The sequence below is a fragment of the Oncorhynchus masou genome, chromosome 11, assembly GCF_036934945.1.
Source record: "Oncorhynchus masou masou isolate Uvic2021 chromosome 11, UVic_Omas_1.1, whole genome shotgun sequence".
Lineage (NCBI taxonomy): Eukaryota > Metazoa > Chordata > Actinopteri > Salmoniformes > Salmonidae > Oncorhynchus > Oncorhynchus masou.
This window is the reverse complement of record NC_088222.1, coordinates 60,081,515-60,103,486: the sequence shown is the minus strand read 5'-3', so window position 1 is coordinate 60,103,486 and position 21,972 is coordinate 60,081,515. Positions and strand designations below refer to the sequence as shown.

General features: G+C 41.4%; 1 protein-coding gene across 1 annotated transcript; it reads left to right on the top strand.

The window, feature by feature from the left end:
* Nucleotides 1-226: 226 nt before the first annotated feature.
* On the top strand, nt 227-21,603 carry ift46 (intraflagellar transport 46 homolog (Chlamydomonas)). The gene is made up of 12 exons (XM_064979009.1): nt 227-332; nt 680-776; nt 1,020-1,093; nt 6,417-6,547; nt 17,676-17,750; nt 17,928-18,021; nt 18,199-18,327; nt 18,490-18,608; nt 18,952-19,018; nt 20,670-20,730; nt 20,899-20,984; nt 21,248-21,603. The coding sequence occupies exons 1-12, from the start codon at nt 309-311 to the stop codon at nt 21,338-21,340; spliced, it is 1,050 nt and encodes a 349-aa protein (XP_064835081.1). The 5' UTR covers nt 227-308; the 3' UTR covers nt 21,341-21,603.
* The last annotated feature ends 369 nt before the right edge of the window (nt 21,604-21,972 follow it).

The window sequence follows — 21,972 nt, the reverse complement described above, 5'->3', positions numbered from 1 at the left end:
ATTGTGTGACCGTTTGTTTTATTAACCAATTTTTGGTACATCTCAGTGGAGGCTGCTGAGGGGAGGACGGCTCATAATAGCTAGAATGGAGAGTATGGAATAGCATCAAACACATGGATCTATGTGTTTGATACCATTCCACTCATACTGCTCCAGCCATTACCACGAGCCACCAACCTCCTGTGGTACTGCTAAGATTTGTATACAATTTGTGGTACCATTTCCCATTTCTAACCTCTCTCCAAGAGAGCCAACAAAGGGTGGCATCGCGAGACTTGGTATCCCTTGGTGACGGTATACTGGCTTTCATGGATAGAGCAGAGAAACAGAAGGTAACCAAAAACTCAGATTATCTTTCACAAATTCACGAAATAATTGTTCACACTACATTCTGTACAGAATTGGTATTTCATGCTAGTTTTGCTCATGTATCCAACTTTTATGGCAACGCTAGGTAGCTAACTGTTAGCTAGCTAACAGGGTTTATTTAAATGTAATTCCTGTGGCCTTGTCAACAAGTACTGCCAACAACTCACATTAGCTAACTGGCTAGCTAGCTATCCAGCTACCCAACGTGCACAGCAAGTTTGCATGTAGCCTACTACATTCCTTAACAGTAATGTTACATTCGGATAGTTTGCATGTTGTCAAGTCATTAAGTGATTTATCGCATCTTCAGACTAAGCTCATAACTAACCAGCCCTATGACGAGAGCCTGGAGGTGAACGACTACGAGGAAATCGCTAGTGTGTACACACCGACTCCACGAAGACCAGGTACTAAAAGTGTATTTCATGCAATTCAGAAGCAAATTGCGTGATGCTATTTATTAGACCCTATAGCAACCCTAACCCCGATATGAGTTCATTATGGCCTCAACCAATATGTCTGGACCTTTTATGGCACAGTCAGGTGGTAGTGCACTCTCACCATAAGCACAGGGTTGCTGCTGGTTCAACCCCTGCTGCGACTGTACCCCCTCATCGCTAACAACATCTCAACTTTCTCCCCTTTACAAGTCTCAAGGAAAAAGAACAGACCGCTGTATGAAATGGCGAACAACAGCAGTGATGAATTTGACGACGATGTAAAGGTGATTATGTAAGGGACAATCAACAAGGGGCTACGCGTTCTATAGAAAATAATGGATGACGTGGAAGGTGTGTTCCATGACGCGCTAGCAGAGTGGAACTGACCTCCCACGCAGTAACATTGTATTCTAGAGAACGCATAGAGCCCCGAGCTGATTATCCCATTTATGCTTTGGCTATAATTTAACACATTTGATGCACGAAATGTCATCAACAGCCACTGAATTAGCTAGCAAGTTTACTAGATAGCTACAGTAGTTGCCCTGGTAACCAAACAAACAGACGTGTTAGTTTAGCTAACCAAACCATCAAATAAAATGTTATTGGTCACATACACGTATTTAGCATGTTATTGCAGGTGTAGCGAAATGCTTGTCTTCCGAGCTCCAAAAGTGCAGTAGTATCGAACAATCCACAACAACACACACATCTAAAAGTAAAATAATGTAATTAAGAAATATATAAATTAGGACAAGCAATGTTGGAGTGGCATTGACTAAAACATTTAAAATACAGTAGAATATAATACAGTATATATAGATGAGATGAGTAAAGCAGTATGTAAACATTATTAAAGTGACTAGTGTTCCATTATTAAGGTGACCAAGTGATTCCATGTCTATGTACATGGGGCAGCAGCCTCTAAGGTGCAGGGTTCAGTAACCGGGTGGAGGCCGGCTAGTGATGGCTATTTAACAGTCTGATGACCTTGAGATAGAAGCAGTTTTTCAGTCTCTCGGTCCCAGGTTTGATGCACCTGTACTGACCTCTCCTTCTGGATGGTAGCAGGGTGAATAGGCCCATGGCTCGAGTGTTTTAAAAAAATATATATATATTTCACCTTTATTTATCAACCAGGTAGGCTAGTTGAGAACAATTTCTCATTTGCAATTGCGACCTGGCCAAGATAAAGCAAAGCAGTTTGACACATACAACAACAGAGTTACACATGGAATAAACAAACATACAATCAATAATACATTTGAAAGATCTATATATAGCTTGTGCAAATGAGGTAGGATAAGAGAGGTAAGTCAATCAATAGGCCATGGTGGCGAATTAATTACAATATAGCAATTAAACACTGGAAAGGTAGGGTGTGCAGAAGATGAATGTGCAAGTAGAGATACTGGGGTGCAAAGGAGCAAGATAAATAAATACAGTATGGGGATGAGGTAGATTGGGTGGGCTATTTACAGATGAGCTATGTACAGGTGCAGTGATCTGTGAGCTGACAGCTGGTGATTAAAGCTAGTGAGGGAGGTAAGAGTCTCCAGCTTCAGAGATTTTTGCAGTTCGTTCCAGTCATTGGCAGCAGAGAACTGGAAGGAGAGGCGGCCATAGGAAGAATTGGCTTTGGGGGTGACCAGTGAGATATACCTGCTGGAGCGCGTGCTACGTGTGAGTGCTGCTATGGTGACCAGTGAGCTGAGATATGGCGGAGCTTTACCTAGCAGGGACTTGTAGATGACCTGGAGCCAGTGGGTTTGGCGACAAGTATGAAGCGAAGGCCAGCCAATGAGAGCGTACAGGTCGCAGTGGTGGGTAGTATATGGGGCTTTGGTGACAAAACGGATGGCACTGTGATAGACTGCATCCAGTTTGTTGAGTAGAGTGTTGGAGGGTATTTTGTAGATGACATCGCCGAAGTCGAGGATCGGTAGGATGGTCAGTTTTACGAGGGTATGTTTGGCAGCATGAGTGAAGGATGCTTTGTTGATGTCCTTGATGATATTTTTGACCTTCCTGTGACATCGGGTGATGTAGGTGTCCTGGAGGGCAGGCGGTGTGCCCCCGGTGTTGCGTTGGGCAGACTGCACCACCTTCCGGAGAGCCCATTGGTCCTAGCTTGCTATTATGAAAATCAAATTCAACAATGTTTTCAATTTGACTTTTGCTTTCAAAGGCAGCTCAAACATACAGTACCAGTCAAAAGTTTGGACACACCTACTCATTCAAGGGTTTTTCTTTATTTTTACTGTTTTCTACATTGTAAACTCAGCCAAAAAATAAATGTCCTCTCACTGTCAACTGCATTTATTGTCATCAAACTTAACACGTAAGAACATAAAAAGATTCAACAACTGAGATGTAAACTGAACATGTTCCACAGACATGTGACTAACAGACATGAAATAATATGTCCCTGAACAAAGGGGGGGGTCAAAATCAAAAGTAACAGTTAGTATCTGGTGTGGGCACCAGCTGCATTAAGTACTGCAGTGCATCTCCTCCTCATGGACTGCACCAGATTTGCCAGTTCTTGCTGTGAAATGTTAGCCCACTCTCCCACCAAGGCACCTGCAAGTTCCCAGACATTTCTGGGGGAATGGCCCTAGCCCTCATCCTCCGATCCAACAGGTCCCAGACGTGCTCAATGGGATTGAGATCGGGGCTCTTCGCTGGCCATGGCAGAACACTGACATTCCTTTCTTGTAGGAAAGCACACACAGAATGAGCAGTATGGCTGGTGGCATTGTAAGGCTGGAGGGTCATGTCAGGATGAGCCTGCAGGAAAGGTACCACATGAGGGTGGAGGATGTCTTCCCTGTAATGCACAGCGTTGAGATTGCCTGCATTGACAACAAGTTCAGTCTGATGATGCTGTGACACACCACCCCAGACCATAACGGAACCTCCACCTCCAAATCAATCCCGCTAAAGAGTACAGGCCTCGGTGTAACGCTCATTCCTTCGATGATAACCGCGAATCCGACCATCACCCCTGGTGAGGCAAAACCGTGACTCGTCAGTGAAGAGCACTTTTTGCCAGTCCTGTCTGGTCCATCGACGGTGGGTTTGTGCTCATAGGCAATGTTGTTGCGGGGGATGTCTGGTGAGGACCTGCCTTACAACAAGCCTACAATCCCTTAGTCCAGCCTCTCTCAGCCTATTGTGGACAGTCTGAGCACTGATGGAGGGTTGGGTGTTCCTGGTGTAACTTGGGCAGTTGTTGTTGCCATCTTATACCTGTCCCGCAGGTGTAATGTTCAGATGTACCAATCCTGTGCAAGTGTTGTTACTCGTGGTTTGCCACTGCGAGGACGATCAGCTGTCCATCCTGTCTCCCTGTAGCGCTGTCTTAGACCTCTCACAGTATGGAACTTGCAATTTATTGCCCTGGCCACATCTGCAGTCTTCATGCCTCCTTGCAGCATGCCTAAGGCACGTTCACGCAGATGAGCAGGGACCCTGGGCATCTTTCTTTTGGTGTTTTTCAGAGTTAATTGTTTATGGTTCATTGAACAAGCATGGAAAACAGTGTCTAAACCCTTTACAATGAAGATCTGTGAAGTTTTGGGATTTTTACGAATTCTTTGAAAGAAAGGCTCCTGAAAAAAGGATGTTTCTTTTTTTACTGAATTTAGAATAATAGTGAAGACATCCAAACTATGAAATAACACACATGGAATCATGTAGTAACCAAAAAACTGTTAAACAAATCCAAATATATTTGGGATTCATCAAAGTAGCCGTCCTTTTGCACACTCTTTGCACACTCTTGGGATTCTCTCAACCAGCTTCACCAGTAATAGTTTTCCAACAGTCTTGAAGGAGTTTCCACATATGCTGAGCACTTGTTGGCTGCTTTTCGTTCACTCTGCGGTTCAACTCATCCCAAACCATCTCAATTGGGTTGAGATCGGTTGATTGTGGAGGCCAGATCATCTGATGCAGCACTCCATCACTCTCCTTCTTGTACAAATAGCCCTTACACTGTCTAGAGGTGTGTTAGGTCATTGTCCTGTTGAAAAACAAATGATAGTCCCACTAAGCATCGCTGCAGAAGGCTGTGTGCCTTCAATTATAAATAAATCACAGACAGTGCCACCAGAAAAGCACCATCACAACTCCTCCATGCTTCACGGTGGGAACCACACTTGCGGAGATCATCCATTCACCTACTCTGCTTCTCGCAATGACACAGTGGTTGGAACCAAAAATCCCAAATTTGGATTAATCAGAACAAGCATTTTGCGACTGCACTTGAAGAAACCTTCAAAGTTCTTGAAATTTCCCACATTGACTGACCTTCATATCTTGAAGTAATAATGGACTGTCATTTCTCTTTGTTGTTTTTTTTAGCTATTCTTGCCATACTATGTACTTGGTCTTTTAGCAAATAGCCATATCCTCTGTATACCACCCCTATCTTGTCAAATCAAATTGTATTTGTCACATGTGCTTAATACAACAGGTGTAGACCTTACAGTGAAATGCTTACTTACAAGCCCTTAACCAACAATGCAGTTTTAACAAAATACATTTTAAAAAGTAAGAGATAAAAACAAATGATTTAAGGAGCAGCTGTAAATAACAATAGTGGGACTATATACAGGGGGTACCGGTTCAGAGTAAGGGTGCGGGGGCACTGGGGTGGAGGTAATTATGTACATGCAGGTAGGGTTATTGAAGTGGCTATGCATAGATAATATCTGAGAGTAGCAGCGGGTGGTGCAAATAGTGTGGGTTAGGGTTAGGGTTAGGGTTAAATTCCACAAATGACCTTTTACAGGCATACCTGTTACTTGAAATGCATTCCAGGTGGCTACCTCATGAAGCTGATTGAGAGAATGCCAAGAGTGTGCAAGCTGTCATGAAGGTAAAGGGTGGCTACTTTGAAGAATCTCAAATATAAAATGTATTTTGATTTGTTTAACACTCTTTTGGATACTACATAATAATTCCATGTGTTATTTCATAGTTTTGATTACTTCACTATTATTCTACAATGTAGAAAATAGTAAAAATAAAGAAAAACTATGGAAAGAGTTGGTGTGTCAACTTTTGACTGGTACTGTAGAACATGTAAGACTGAACTATAGTCATTGAATTCTACCATGCTGATTATATACTGTGAGTGAGAGACAATGATGCATATGCTATAATGCCCTTCAAGCCAATCAGAAACGAATATTCAACAATGCCATGGTATAAGAATTGTTATGAACTGGGTGGTACGAGGCCTGAAAGCTGTGGTAATATATATATATATATGACAAGGTATGACAAAAACATTTTTTTACTGTTCTAATTATGTTGGTAACCAGTTTATTATAGCAATAAGGCACCTCTGGGGTTGATGGTATATGGTCAATATACCAAGGCTGAGGACTGTATCCAGACACTCTGCGTTGCACATAAGAACAGCCCTTAGCTGTGATATATTGGCCATATACCACACCCGCTCGATCCTTACTGCTTAAATATATCATGAATTGGACTGGTGGTGACAGACCAAGTATATTAGCTAGCTAGAGGTATCTATTCCAACACATTCAGGTAGATATTTTATGGCGATCTTTTGTGTTCTACCAACGACAGCCAAAAAAGGAGCAAAGGAACGGCCAGCCTGGCTTGAGTGAGAATGAGGAAGAAGAGGAGGAGGAAGATGATGATTCGGATGAGACTGAGTCTGATGAAGAGGAGGGTGAGCCGGGATCCGCCCCGGAAGGGTGAGTGCAGTCAAATCTCAGTGCACACACTGAGTAGGTTATAGACGCATATACTGATATATGATCCCGTCATGAAAAGTTATGCGCGCAGTTCCGAATCAGAATCTGGTTTGTTTACATGGAAGTGAGTATGATCACATTCAACTTTAGATGCAGTTCATGCAAGTCAGCAAACAAGTAATCAGATGGTTATCGTCTTCTACAACATCGCAGATTTCATCGGAGGATTGATTACCTAATAAGCTAGCAAGCCAGTGAGGCAAGGTAAATGATCACAAATAGAACCGGACGAATAATATATACTGAGCAAAAAATATAAACACAACATCTAAAGTGTTGGTTTCATGAGCTGAAATAAAATATCCCACGAAATGTTCCATATGCACAAAAAGCAGACTTCTCTCAAATTGTGTTCACAGATTTGTTTACATCCCTTTTAGTGATAATTTCTCCTTTGTCAAGATAATCCATCCACCTGACATGACAGGTGTGGCATATCAAGAAGCTGATCAATGAAATTGTATTGGTCACATACACGTGATTAGCAGATGTTATTGCGGGTGTAGAAAAATGCTTGTGCTTCTAGCTCCAACAGTGCAGTAATATCTAACAAATTACACAACATATACCCAATACACACAAATCTAAGTAGGAATGAATGAAGATATATATATATATATACAGTGCTTTCCGAAAGTATTCGGCCCCCTTGAACTTTGCGACCTTTTGCCACATCTCAGGCTTCCAACATAAAGATATAAAACTGTATTTTTTTGTGAAGAATCAACAACAAGTGGGACACAATCATGAAGTGGAACGACATTTATTGGATATTTCAAACTTTTTTAACAAATCAAAAACTGAAAAATTGGGCGTGCAAAATTATTCAGCCCCCTTAAGTTAATACTTTGTAGCGCCACCTTTTGCTGCGATTACAGCTGTAAGTCGCTTGGGGTATGTCTCTCAGTTTTGCACATCGAGAGACTGAATTTTTTTTCCCATTCCTCCTTGCAAAACAGCTTGAGCTCAGTGAGGTTGGATGGAGAGCATTTGTGAACAGCAGTTTTCAGTTTCCAGAGATTCTCAATTGGATTCAGGTCTGGACTTTGACTTGGCCATTCTAACATTCTAATATGTTTATTTTTGAACCATTCCATTGTAGATTTTGCTTTATGTTTTGGATCATTGTCTTGTTGGAAGACAAATCTCCGTCCCAGTCTCAGGTCTTTTGCGGACTCCATCAGGTTTTCTTCCAGAATGGTCCTGTATTTGGCTCCATCCAACTTCCCATCAATTTTAATCATCTTCCCTGTCCCTGCTGAAGAAAAGCAGGCCCAAACCATGATGCTGCCGCCACCATGTTTGACAGTGGAGATGGTGTGTTCAGGGTGATGAGCTGTGTTGCTTTTACGCCAAACATAACGTTTTGCATTGTTGCCTAAAAGTTCAATTTTAGTTTCATCTGACCAGAGCACCTTCTACCACATGGTTGGTGTGTCTCCCAGGTGGCTTGTGGCAAACTTTAAACAACACTTTTTATGGATATCTTTAAGAAATGGCTTTCTTCTTGCCACTCTTCCATAAAGGCCAGATTTGTGCAATATACGACTGATTGTTGTCCTATGGACAGAGTCTCCCACCTCAGCTGTAGATCTCTGCAGTTCATCCAGAGTGATCATGGGCCTCTTGGCTGCATCTCTGATCAGTCTTCTCTTTGTATGAGCTGAAAGTTTAGAGGGACGACCAGGTCTTGGTAGATTTGCAGTGGTCTGATACTCCTTCCATTTCAATATTATCGCTTGCACAGTGCTCCTTGGGATGTTTAAAGCTTGGGAAATCTTTTTGTATCCGGCATTCAGAGATCCTCACTGAACTTCTGGAGAGAGTTTGCTGCACTGAAAGTAAAGGGGCTGAATAATTTTGCACAATTCCTGACATTTAATCCTAGTAAAAATTCCCTGTCTTATGTCAGTTAGGATCACCACTTTATTTTAACCTCTTGATACTCCCCATCCGGGATCGTGAATAAAGCCTCAGGCTCATTAGCATAACTCAACGTTAACGATTTCTGAAAATCGCAAATAAAATGAAAATAATGCGCCTGCTCTCAAGCTTAGCCTTTTCTTAACACTGTCATCTCAGATTTTCAAAATATGCTTTTGAACCATAGCAAATCACTAATTTGTGTAAGAGTATGCTAAGCTAGCTTAGCATTTTGAGTAGCATTTAGCACGCAACATTTTCACAAAAACCAGATAACCAAATAAATAAAATAATTTACCTTTGAAGAGCTTCGGATGTTTTCAATGAGGAGACTCTCAGTTACATAGCAAATGTTCAGTTTTTCCTGAAAGAATCTTTGTGTAGGAGAAATCGCTCCGTTTTGTACATCACATTTGGCTACCGAAACGAACCGAAAATTCAGTCACCAAAACGTCAAACTTTTTCCGAATTAACTCCATAATATCGACCGAAACATGGCAAACGTTGTATAGAATCAATCCTCAAGGTGTTTTTTCACATATCTCTTAATTGATATGCAGTTCGTGGAAGCCTGCTTTCCCCTCAGAATCGCATGGAAAAATACCAGCAGCTGAAAAAGACGCACCAATTTCGACGGAGGACACCGGGCGGACACCTGGAAAATGTAGTCTCTTATGGTCAATCTTCCAATGATATGCCTACAAATACGTCACAATGCTGCAGACACCTTGGGGAAATGACAGAAAGGGCAGGCTCATTCCTCTCGCATTCACAGCCATATAAGGAGACAATGGAAAACGGAGCCTCAAAAATCCTGCTGGTTTCCTGGTTGCCGTTTCATCTTGGTTTTGCCTGTAGCTCCCGTTCTAGGGCACCCACAGACAATATCTTTGCAGTTCTGGAAAATTCAGAGTGTTTTCTTTCCAAAGCTATCAATTATATGCATAGTCGAGCATCTTTTTGTGACAAAATATCTTGTTTAAAACGGGAACGTTTTTCATCCAAAAATGAAATTGCGCCCCCAGAGTTTCAAGAGGTATTTTAAGAATGTGAAATGTCAGAATAATAGTAGAGTGATTTATTTCAGCTTGTATTTTTTTCATCACATTCCCAGTGGGTCAGAGGTTTGCATACACTCAATTAGTATTTGGTAGCATTGCCTTAAGCAATTTAAACTTGGGTCAAACGTGTTTTCATGGTCACTCACTGCTAGGTTTGTCATGGTCCCAACATCAGTGTATACTGTAGCTAGCTATCTGCTACAATGCTGTTTGTTGCGAGTATGCATGCATATCACTCAAATGTGACGTTTGCTAGTAGACCTCTATGTACAGAACTCTGTACACACACACGCACCAAGGTTTCCATTAGGAGAATGTGGCACAGGACATTTGACTGGCAGCATTTACATTTTTTCCACGCATTTAAGAAATTTACCAGATCCATATGCATTGGTTGCGCAACCTGTTTAGGGCATCCAGCCACAGTACTCAGAAGGCCAGAAATCACATTTAGTTTATGGTAATTAATCTTAACAAATCATGCAATGTCATTCTTGCCGATGAGCATTTTGAAGATGTTAGAATACAAAAGCTGTGCATGCATTAGGTTAGGGGAAGCTAGTCTTTCCCTAAAGTAAATGGATTTAAATTGCCAAATGTATATAGCTTACTCCTGTCTATACTGAAATAAGTAAAATCACTCAAAATGGGTTACTAATCAAATCAAATTTTATTTGTCACATACACATGGTTAGCAGATGTTAATGCGAGTGTAGCGAAATGCTTGTGCTTCTAGTTCCGACAATGCAGTAATAACCAACAAGTAATCTAACTAACAATTACAAAAATACTGTCTTATACACACAAGTGTAAGGGGATAAAGAATATGTACTTAAAGATATATGAATGAGTGATGGTACAGAGCAGCATAGGCAAGATACAGTAGATGGTATCGAGTACAGTATATACATATGAGATGAGTAGTGGCATAGTTAAAGTGGCATAGTTAAAGTGGCTAGGGATACATGTATTACATAAAGATGCAGTAGATGATATAGAGTACAGTATATACGTATACATATGAGATGAATAATGTAGGGTATGTAAACATTATATTAGGTAGCATTGTTTAAAGTGGCTAGTGATATATTTTACATTTTCCATCAATTCCCATTATTAAAGTGGCTGGAGTTGAGTCAGTGTGTTGGCAGCAGCCACTCAATGTTAGTGGTGGCTGTTTAACAGTCTGATGGCCTTGAGATAGAAGCTGTTTTTCAGTCTCTCGGTCCCAGCTTTGATGCACCTGTACTGACCTCGCCTTCTGGATTATAGCGGGGTGAACAGGCAGTGGCTCAGGTGGTTGTTGTCCTTGATGATCTTTATGGCCTTCCTGTAACATCGGGTGGTGTAGGTGTCCTGGAGGGCAGGTTGTTTGCCCCCGGTGATGCGTTGTGCAGACCTCACTACCCTCTGGAGAGCCTTACGGTTGTGGGCGGAGCAGTTGCCGTACCAGGTGGTGATACAGCCCGCCAGGATGCTCTCGATTGTGCATCAGAAGTTTGGTGACAAGCCAAATTTCTTCAGCCTCCTGAGGTTGAAGAGGCGCTGCTGCGCCTTCTTCACGATGCTGTCTGTGTGGGTGGACCAATTCAGTTTGACTGTGATGTGTATGCCCAGGAACTTAAAACTTACTACCCTCTCCACTACTGTTCCATCGATGTGGATAGGGGGGTGTTCCCTCTGCTGTTTCCTGAAGTCCACAATCATCTCCTTAGTTTTGTTGACGTTGAGTGTGAGGTTATTTTCCTGACACCACACTCCGAGGGCCCTCACCTCCTCCCTGTAGGCCGTCTCGTCGTTGTTGGTAATCAAGCCTACCACTGTTGTGTCGTCCGCAAACTTGATGATTGAGTTGGAGGCGTGTGTGGCCACTCAGTCGTGGGTGAACAGGGAGTACAGGAGAGGGCTCAGAACGCACCCTTGTGGGGCCCCAGTGTTGAGGATCAGCGGGGTGGAGATGTTGTTGCCTACCCTCACCACCTGGGGGCGGCCCGTCAGGAAGTCCAGGACCCAGTTGCACAGGGCGGGGTCGAGACCCAGGGTCTCGATCTTGATGACGAGCTTGGAGGGTACTATGGCGTTAAATGCCGAGCTGTAGTCGATGAACAGCATTCTCACATAGGTATTCCTCTTGTCCAGATGGGTTAGGGCAGTGTGCAGTGTGGTTGAGATTGCATCGTCTGTGGACCTATTTGGGCGGTAAGCAAATTGGAGTGGGTCTAGGGTGTCAGGTCGGGTGGAGTTGATATGGTCCTTGACTAGTCTCTCAAAGCACTTTATGATGACGGAAGTGAGTGCTACGGGTCGGTTGTCATTTAGCTCAGTTACCTTAGCTTTCTTGGGAACAGGAACAATGGTGGCCCTCTGTTAAAGGAATTCTAAATTCCTCTGTATTGTTTCCCAATCAGAATTAATTACTCTGTCAATGCATTCTATGGGATTTTAAGACCCAATATTTTTATAAGAATGGACGGAGCCCCGGTCTTAAAAGTCAGGTAACAGCGTTTAATTCAAGAGAGTACTCACCCAAAATACATTACATTTTAAAGAGAGAAGATAAAAATGATGTCATCAGTTCTCACACTCTCTCCGATCCACACAATAGCGCAGTGTCTTCAGGTCTGGAGATTGTCTCCTACTCCCCTCATAAAGCAAACATTCCAATCTGTCTAAAAGACATTTTCTCCTCCACTAATGGAACATCAAAGAACATTCTTATCTGTCTGAAAAGATATACCATCCTTTTCCCTTAAACCCGCAAGGTACAGCGTTTTACCTACATTTTCAGTTCTAGTTTAAACAAAAAACCCATACATTTCATACCATAACATAATAGTATTAAAACTTAATGGTTCTAATAGAAATGTATACATAATTAATCATTTCAACTATGATTTCCTCCAACACCCTCTTGAAGCATGTGGGAACAGCAGACTGGGATAGGGATTGATTGAATATGTCCGTAAACACACCAGCCAGCTGGTCTGCGCATGCTCTGAGGGCGCGGCTGGGGATGCCGTCTGGGCCTGCAGCCTTGCGAGGGTTAACACGTTTAAATGTTTTTCTCAGGTCGGCTGCAGTGAAGGAGAGTCCGCATGGTTTCGTTGCAGGCCGTGTCAGTGGCACTGTATTGTCCTCAAAGCGGGCAAAAAAGTTATTTAGTCTGCCTGGGAGCAAGACTACACCAAAAAGCTGTGGTTTGTTTTAAATCGCATAGCCTACAGTCGGAAGGGCCTGCAATTTGTGCAAGAGCGAGTGGCAAATATCAAATAAATGATTGTTTAGTTTCAACTATTAGTGAAAAGCATAGACCCATATCGCAATAGGTTTTTTTTTTAATGTAAAAAAATATCACAGAAAAGCAGTTTGGAAAGCAAAATGGCTATTGCTGTAGGCCTAAATGGAAGACAATGAAAATACTTCAATCTGTCTTTTAATTATGACAATTCTCAACTTATTTGAGCGAAAGGCTATCTTATTGGCACCAGCGGAGAACACCAGCCATATCCACGGTTAGTGTGGATATTCACTGTCTTTATCATTGGGTCAGTGCCACTTTCGTGTGTTTTTGGACAATAATTCTTCTTCCTTCAGGTTAAATGGATGTCATTGTATTTGTTTCTCCCCTTTACGTAGGCCCAGAGTATGCTACCTTGTCATTTTTGCAGTGGTGTAAAATACTTAGGTAAAAATAAAGTACTGCTTAAGTAGTTTTTGGGGGTAACTTTTACTCCACTACATTCCTAAGGAAAATAATGTACTTTTTACTTCATACATATTCCCTGACACCCAAAAGTAGTCATTACATTTTGAATGCTTAACAGGACATGAAAATTTTACTGAGTGACTTTCATTTCAGTCATTTTCTGTTAATGTATCTTTACTTTTACTGAAGTATGACAATTACATACTTTTTCCACCACTGAATTTTTGTCGTATTAAAAAAGGTTTCTGCTAATCTCTCCAGTCATAGAAAATGTAGTAGAATTGCATGAAATGTGTTTATGAAAGGCCCACATTTTCCTGTGAAATAGCCTAGGCCAACTCTACACCACTATGTGCCGCATTGAACAGTCTTTTTTGTGAACAGAGATTGAGTTATAGTAGAAAGTCTGCAAATGCGAGGATGCATGGAATGGTTTATTATAAAGGTGCATTTTTTATGGTCAGAATAGCTTCCCCAAACTTGAAACTCAAGTGCCGCTTATGTTAGAATAACTGTCCACATTTACTTTTCCTCAGCCATCAAGGAGAAATAACGAACAGTAAATCACTAGCCTATGTTAATCTACTATCCTCCATAGTAGAAAAGTATGTATGTCAATCTACCTCACCCCATAGTAGAAAAGTATGTTGTTCTGTGCGAGAATGAAATAGCCTATTTCATATAATAGCCCAGGCCTTTAGGCTACATGCAGAAAACGCTCTAAAAGCAATGAGGCTCATGAGACAGATCAGAATGTTTAGCTTAAAATGTTGATCAACGATATATATATTTTTTTCACACACACCATTATACCATCTTCGTAAGTTGGACACAGTGTTTTAAATCCTCAGCTCATCGGACCCAAAGTAGACGGACCCACAAAATGTTTTGATGCCAGGGTTTAGGGCCTCAAACTTGGCATGAACATCTTTGAGTTGTCAAATGAAGGTCTTATATGCTCATCATAACTGTGTTCATTTTGTGAGCAGGCAGCCAGAGTCAGAGATAGTTGAGTATCTTAAAACACATTGGAGGAGAAGGTCCGATTGGAGGGACTTTGGATCTTCTCCTCCTATGTGGGTTAAGAAGGAGGTGAGGAGAGAGGTCTTTGAGTTGTTACATGAAGGTCCTATATGCTCATAATAATAACCATGTACATTTTGTGAGCAGACAGCCAGGGCCAGAAATGGTTAAGTATCTCGATAGGGAGAAGACAACAGAAGATGAGCCGAGCTATACGTGCAGGTCAGTTTTAGAATTGAATAAGAGGCAGTTCTATTGAGGCCAGGTACAGGGAAAAGTCATATTTTCTAATAGGAACAAATCTGAATGGAGGATAATTTCACAAAATGCTTTATGCAGCTACAGTGTCTTCAGAAAGTATTCATACCCCTTGACTTATTCCACATTTTGTTTTATTGAATTAAAAATGGATTAAATAGATTTGTTTTTCTCACCCATTTACACACAATGACGCATAATGACAAAGTGAGAACATGTTTTTAGAAATTGTTGCAAATGTATTGAAAATTGAATACAGATCTCATTTACATAAGTATTTACACCCCTGAGTCAATACTTTATAGAAGCAACTTTGGCAGCGTCTTTCTGGGTAGGTCTCTTAAGAGCTTTTCACACCTGGTTTGTGCAATATTTGCCCATTTATTATTTTCAAAGTTCTTCAAGCTCTCATATTGGTTGTCGATCATTGTTAGACAACCATTTTCAGGTCTTAGATTTAAGTCAAAACTGTAACTCTGCCACTCAGGAACATTCACTGTCTTCTTGGTAAAAAACTCCATTGTAGATTTGGCCTTGTGTTTTAGGTTATTGTCCTGCTGAAAGGTGAATTCATCTCAGTGTCTGGTGGAAATCAGACAACCAGGTTTTCCTCTAGGATTTTGCCATTGCTTTGTTCCATTCCATGATTTTTTTTTTTTATCCTGAAAAACTCCCTCAGTCCTGTGTTCAACATTTATCACAGAAAGATTGTTTCATCCATACACACTTACTGTGCTGTGAAAAAGTATCTGCCCCCTTAATGATTTTTTTCTATTTTTGTATATTTTTGACACTGAATGTTAACAGTTCTTAAACCTAAAATTAGATCAAGGGAAACAGAGTGAATAAATATCGAATCATTTGTCATACTTACTTCACTTATTTAATAAACAAAGTTATGCAACACCTAATGCCCCTATCTGAAAAAATAATTGCCCCTAAACACTCAATAACTAGTTGTGCCACCTTTTATCTGCAATGACAGCAACCAAACGCTTCCTGTAGTTGTTTTTCAGTGTCACATCGCTTTGAAGGAATTCTATCCCACTTTTCTCTGCATAACTGCTTTAACTTAGTGACATTTGCAGGTTTTGGAGCATGAACTGCTTGTTTCAGTTCCCGCCACCTAAATTGGGTTTAGGTCTGGTTTTGACTAGGCCATTCGAAAACTTTACATTTGTTGCAGCCATTCTTTGTTTCAAACCTTCTGATGTGGTGTGATGGGTCCGCACTAGACTTGTTTGTGTTTTGGATCATTGTCTTGCTGCATGAACCATCTGCGCTTCAACTTCAGCTCACGAACGGATGGCCTGACGGTTACATGCACACAATAATACGATTTTAATATAATAGTTTGTTTTAAACATTTACATGCTTTGCCAGAAGAATGATTTCCCTAATAAGCCTGTTTACATGGACACATCTGAAATCAGTCTACCTTGCAGAAAATCGTCAATCAAAATAAACGTTCCACCACAGAGACCATGTTATTGTTGTGATGCCTATTTGATTCTGAGTTGACATTTGTAAGTTTGTATGGGAAAACAATTTTTAAGATGCATACTTTTAGTTTTTCCAAAACAAATTTTGACTTCGGCAAAAAAGGAAGCCTGAGCTGCTAGTGCTAGCACATGCACAGATCTAATACACCACTGTAATTCTAATTTAAGGCATTAACATGTCCTGATAATTTGAAAGTTTGCTCAGAAAACCTATTGTTTTATTCGGCGTATGCTTACTTCGATTATGACCGTACACTGATTTAAGATAAGCAGAGTAAGGTGTTTAGTCCATTTAATATCGAATTATTAGTGTGCATGTAAACGTACTAATAGAGGGCAGTATCCATAGTTCCTTCAATGATGGCAAGTGCTCCAGGTCCTCTCTCACGTCACCCCGCTCCTCCGCTCTCTCCACTGGCTTCCAGTTGAAGCTCGCATCCGCTACAAGACCATGGTGCTTGCCTACGGAGCTGTGAGGGGAACGGCACCGCAGTACCTCCAGGCTCTGATCAGGCCCTACACCCAAGCAAGGGCACTGCGTTCATCCACCTCTGGCCTGCTCGCCTCCCTACCATTGAGGAAGTACAGTTCCCGCTCAGCCCAGTCAAAACTGTTCGCTGCTCTGGCCCCCCAATGGTGGAACAAACTCCCTCACGACGCCAGGACAGCGGAGTCAATCACCACCTTCCGGAGACACCTGAAACCCCACCTCTTCAAGGAATACCTAGGATAGGATAAGTAATCCTTCTCACCACCCCCCCCCTTAATGATTTAGATGCACTATTGTAAAGTGGCTGTTCCACTGGATGTCAGAAGGTGAATTCACCAATTTGTAAGTCGCTCTGGATAAGAGCGTCTGCTAAATGACTTAAATGTAATGTAATGTAAATGAATCAAACACTGCATTCCACAGGAAGAACCTCATACCAACTGTTCAGCATGATGGTGGTAGTGTGACGGTTTGGGTATGTTTTGCTGCCTCAGGATCTGGATAACTTGCCATCATTGAAGGAACCATAATTCTGCTCTGTATCAGAGAATTCTACAGGAGAATGAAAGGCCATCTGTCTGTGAGCTGAAGCACAACTGGGTCATGCAGAAAGATAATCATCTGAAACACACAAGCAAGTCTACATCAGAATGGCTGAAAAGTCCAGACCTCAACCTGATTGAGATGTTGTGGTAAGACCTGAAACAAGGAGTTCATTCTCGAAAACCAACTATTGCCGCTGAGTTAAAGCATTTCTGCATGGAAAAGTGGGACAAAATTCCTTCAGTGACGTGAGAGACCAATCAACAACTACAGGAAGCGTTTGGTTGCGGTCATTGGCAGCTAAAGGTGACAGTCACTTTTTTACACAGGGGCATTGGGTTTTGAATAATGTTGTTAATTAAATAATTGAAATAAGTATCAACATTTTGTGTTATTTGTTCACTCAGGTTCCCTTGATCTAATATTAGGTTTTGGTTGATCTGATAACATTCAGTTTAAAAATAGAGAAAATCAGAAAAGGGACAAGTACTTTTTCACAGCACTGTAGTTAATTTTAATTGTAAACAGACGAACATCCCAAATCTGATGCTTTTCTTTGCAGGGCATATGACCCGGCAGACTACGACCACCTTCCTGTCACTGCAGAGATCAAAGAGCTGTTTCAGTACATTACCCGGTGAGTGGCGCCTGCAGCTCAGCTACAGAGCTGTTTGTGTTTATTTACAGCTGACCAAGCTGAATATGCCACTTATTGACATTTCTACACAGGCTGAAAACCAGCCCCTGCTCCAAGCCACAATTCCGCTGAATTATTTTATATATATTTTTAGTAACATTGTTTGTGAATCTGCAGGTATACTCCTCAGACCATTGAACTAGACCACAAGCTTAAACCCTTTATACCCGACTTCATCCCAGCAGTGGGAGACATTGATGCCTTCCTTAAAGTGAGCATTACCAAGCAAACACATTTTCTCTTAGCTTCACATTTATTTTATGGTGCCAATTCTTTTCTTTCCTGCTTGATGGAATCACACTGGTGAAATGTCCAATTTTGTGTAAACTTAATAATAAGTTCTCCGAGCTGGGCTACTGTCAATGACTTTGTTCCATTGTAACCTCAGGTCCCACGTCCCGATGGCAAAGCAGACAACCTGGGGCTGTTGGTCCTGGATGAGCCCTGCACCAAGCAGTCAGACCCCACTGTCCTGTCACTGTGGCTCTCTGAGAACAGCAAGCAGCACAACATTGCTGTAAGTACAACAAGTATAACACAGTGCGGTTTATAAATCCCCCACAGTCGGGCACAATTTACATCAGACTGTGCACATAACTATGGGTACTGCTGTCAGACAGACAGACAGACACACACACACTGCAAATTCATTGATCCCTTCTCTCCGTGCGCTGCACAGGAGGTGAAAGTGAAAAGTGTGGAGAACCCGGAGAAGAACCCCAAAGCCATTGAGAATTGGATCGAGAGCATCAGTGAGCTCCATCGCTCCAAACCCCCAGCCACCGTCCACTACACCAGGCAAATGTTTACTTTACCTCAGAGTACTGGTGCTGCCCGAGCCTGTTCCCAGATCTGTTTGTGCTGTGTAGCCAACAACCATAAGAATTGGCTATACAGCACAAATAGATCTGGGACTGGCTAAAACTGGTACTGATACTGTCACAGACTCTGACCATTATCTGATTCTAAGTCAGTTCTGTGATTTCTGTGAAGGTGAATAGACACTGGCTCTGTGCCAAACTCTGTGCCAAAAGTGCATACTACTAAGAAGGAAGAAATGTATGTATGTGGTGTGCTAGTATGGACTTTGGAATGTATCCACTGATATGCATGAAACGATGGGTGTATTCTATTTTTCCAGGTCCATGCCAGACATTGATACTCTAATGCAGGAGTGGCCACCTGAATTTGAAGAGCTGCTTGGAAAGGTTAGTCACCAAACCTGAACTGAATCTGCTCATCTATCTATGGAACAATGGATATTTTAAACAGCATGCAATTTGACCTGCTAGCTAGCTACTTCCTGTCTATCATTTCCTGTTTTGGTGTTGACTTGTCTAATTGCAGCCTTAATTGGACACATTGTGGCCACGGTTCATTTTCATACCCCACATTGGATACTCAGATTTGATTTTATTGGTCGCGTACACATATTTTGCAGATGCTATCGCAGGTGCAGTAGAATGCTTATGTTTCTAGCACCAACAGTGCAGTATTACCGAACAATACAAAACAATACACACAAATCCAAGAAATAAAAATAAGGAAATTACGAAACCAGAACAAGCAATATCAAAGTCTGGAATATAGGGGTGGCAGGTAGTCTAGTGGTTAGAGCTGGCAAGGTGAAAATCTATCGTTCTGCCCCTGAACAAGGCAGTTAGCCCACTGTTCCCTGGTAGGCCGTCATTGTAAATAAGAATTTGTTCTTAACTGACTTGCTATATATATATGTATGTATATATGTGTGTGTATGTATACTGAACAAAAATATAAACGCAACAATTTCAACAAATTTACTAAGTTCCAGCTCATATAAGGAAATCAATCAATTGAAATGAATTCAGTACGCCCTAATCTATGGATTTCACATGACTGAGCATGGGCGTAGCCATTAGGAAGCCAGGCTCACCCAATCAGAATGAGTTTTTCCCTACAAAAGGGCTTTATTACAGACAGAAATACTCCTCAGCTTCATCAGCTGTTCGGGTGGCTGGTCTCAGATGATCCCACAGGTAAAGAAGCCAGATGTGCAGGTCCTGGACTGGCGTGGTCTGCGGTTGTGAGGCCGGTTGGACGTACTGCCAAATTGTTGGCGAATTATGGTAGAGAAATTAACATTTAATCCTTTGGCATCAGCTCTGGTGGATATTCCCACAGTCAGCATGCTAATGGCACTCTACCTCAACTCTTCTGTGGCATTGTGTGGTGTGATAAAAATGCACATTTTAGAGTGGCCATTTATTGTCCCCAGCACAAGGTGCACCTGTGTAATGATCATGCTGTTTAATCAGCTTCTTGATAACCTATCCACCTGACAGGTGTGGCATATCTTGGCAAAGGAGAAATGCTCACTAACAGATGTAAAGAAATTGGTACACAGCATTTGAGAGAAATAAGCTTTTTTTAGGTATGGAACATTTCTGGGATGTTTTATTTCGGCTTATGAAACCAACACTACATGTTGTGTTTATATTTTTGTTCAGTATATATGTACAATGAGTGTACAAAACATTAGGAACCTTCCTAATATTGAGCTGCACCCCCCTTTGACCTCAGAACAGCCATGGACTCGGCAAGGTGTCTTGTTGTTGATTCTTCACAAAAAATACAGTTTTATATCTTTATATTTGAAGCCCGAAATGTGGCAAAAGGTCGCAAAGTTCAAGGGGGTCGAATACTTTCGCAAGGCACTGTATATAGGGCAGCAGTCTAACAATAAAGCTTTCTTATCAACTTCTGCTGTCCTTCATGAGTTGCTGTGTTCCCTTCCCTTGGCACAGAATGCAAAAGCCCAACCATTGTCAAAACTGTTTTCTGTTTTCTCCTCTACCGCAACCCTTTCTCGCCTTTTTCTAGGTTAGTCTACCAACGGCCGATATCAATTGTGATCTGACCGAGTATATTGAGGTCATATGTGGTGAGTTTTTAAAATTCTCTGCACACAATGCATTCAACAACATCTGTCTGCTTGTAACACATTTGGATAAAATGGGGTGGGACAATCTGGACTCCTCTATGAAATGCCAATTTCAGTTTTTTTGTTATGCCTTACTGAATACAACCCTTGCTTTTTCCACTCTCAAAGGCATCCTCGACATCCCCATCTATAAGAGCCGGATTCACTCACTCCATGTGCTGTTCACTCTTTACTCTGAGTTCAAAAACTCACAGGTACCACAGTATTTACTCGCCTAACTCTTAGTTAGGCAGGGACCATTGGCATGACATTGTCATCATCCTTGCTGTGATTGTCATGTTCTTTCAATAGTTTTATTCTGACAAAAGGGTTATAAAGCCAATTTTGCAGAACAGCACCATAAACAAACTATAAATAGCACAATTTGGTGAAATGTCCATAGTAATGTAACTTATTTAGCTATTTTTCAATGATAATGTTTAGTCCTCCCTTACTAAAAAACATCTCCTTGTTTCAGCATTTCAAAGCCTTAGCGGAGGGTCAGAAGTCAGACACTCTGTCTGCTCCTCGCTCCACCACTGGAGAGCCAGAGACCCTGGCCTTCGACTGAGGACAGACAACTGACTCCTGTTGAGTCAAGGACATGTTGCCTTCATTGTCCACCATCTGATTACTGTACTTTGTGGAAAGGAGGACAGAAGGATGCATAGATGTATATAAATGTTTGTAAATATTTATACACTTTATACAAAGTGCTTTTCTAGGATAGACTTACTGTTATGTGAAAGAAATTGCATTGTTTTATTTCAAGTAGTCTTAGGAAGTGCTTAATGAAACTTAACACACCAATTATTAAATGAATTAATATGTTTACATGGTAGAACCTGTGTTTTATGTTTTCATTATCTGTGAATAATATGTTTATAGTAGTTTCACTCACTACTCTACAGTCCACTTAGAAAGAAACATTCCAGTAAGGAGTCCTGGAGTTAAAAGTATGTCCATTGGTGAAAAATCTCACAATTTCCAAATAATAAAGTGTAAAGGACTGTTCAACACTCAAAAATGTAGAGGTGAAGGTCAACTGAAATGTGTGTCCTTATAAGCATGGCTTAACTCATTTTCCATATTCGGTATTTCATACGAGTGTACTTGTTTATAATTAGCTACTATAGGATTGTAGAACCAGTTTAAAATATACGCAATAATTCCGATGTTCCAGCTCATAATAGTTTAACCCAT

Bases quoted from the DNA above. Each gene is read 5' to 3' on its own strand.
- ift46 (XM_064979009.1), top strand. From the start codon at position 309: ATGGATAGAGCAGAGAAACAGAAG. The intron at 17,751-17,927 runs GTGAGTGGCGCC...GTGAATCTGCAG, and splicing joins CTGTTTCAGTACATTACCCG to GTATACTCCTCAGACCATTG. The intron at 18,328-18,489 runs GTAAGTACAACA...TGCGCTGCACAG, and splicing joins GCAAGCAGCACAACATTGCT to GAGGTGAAAGTGAAAAGTGT.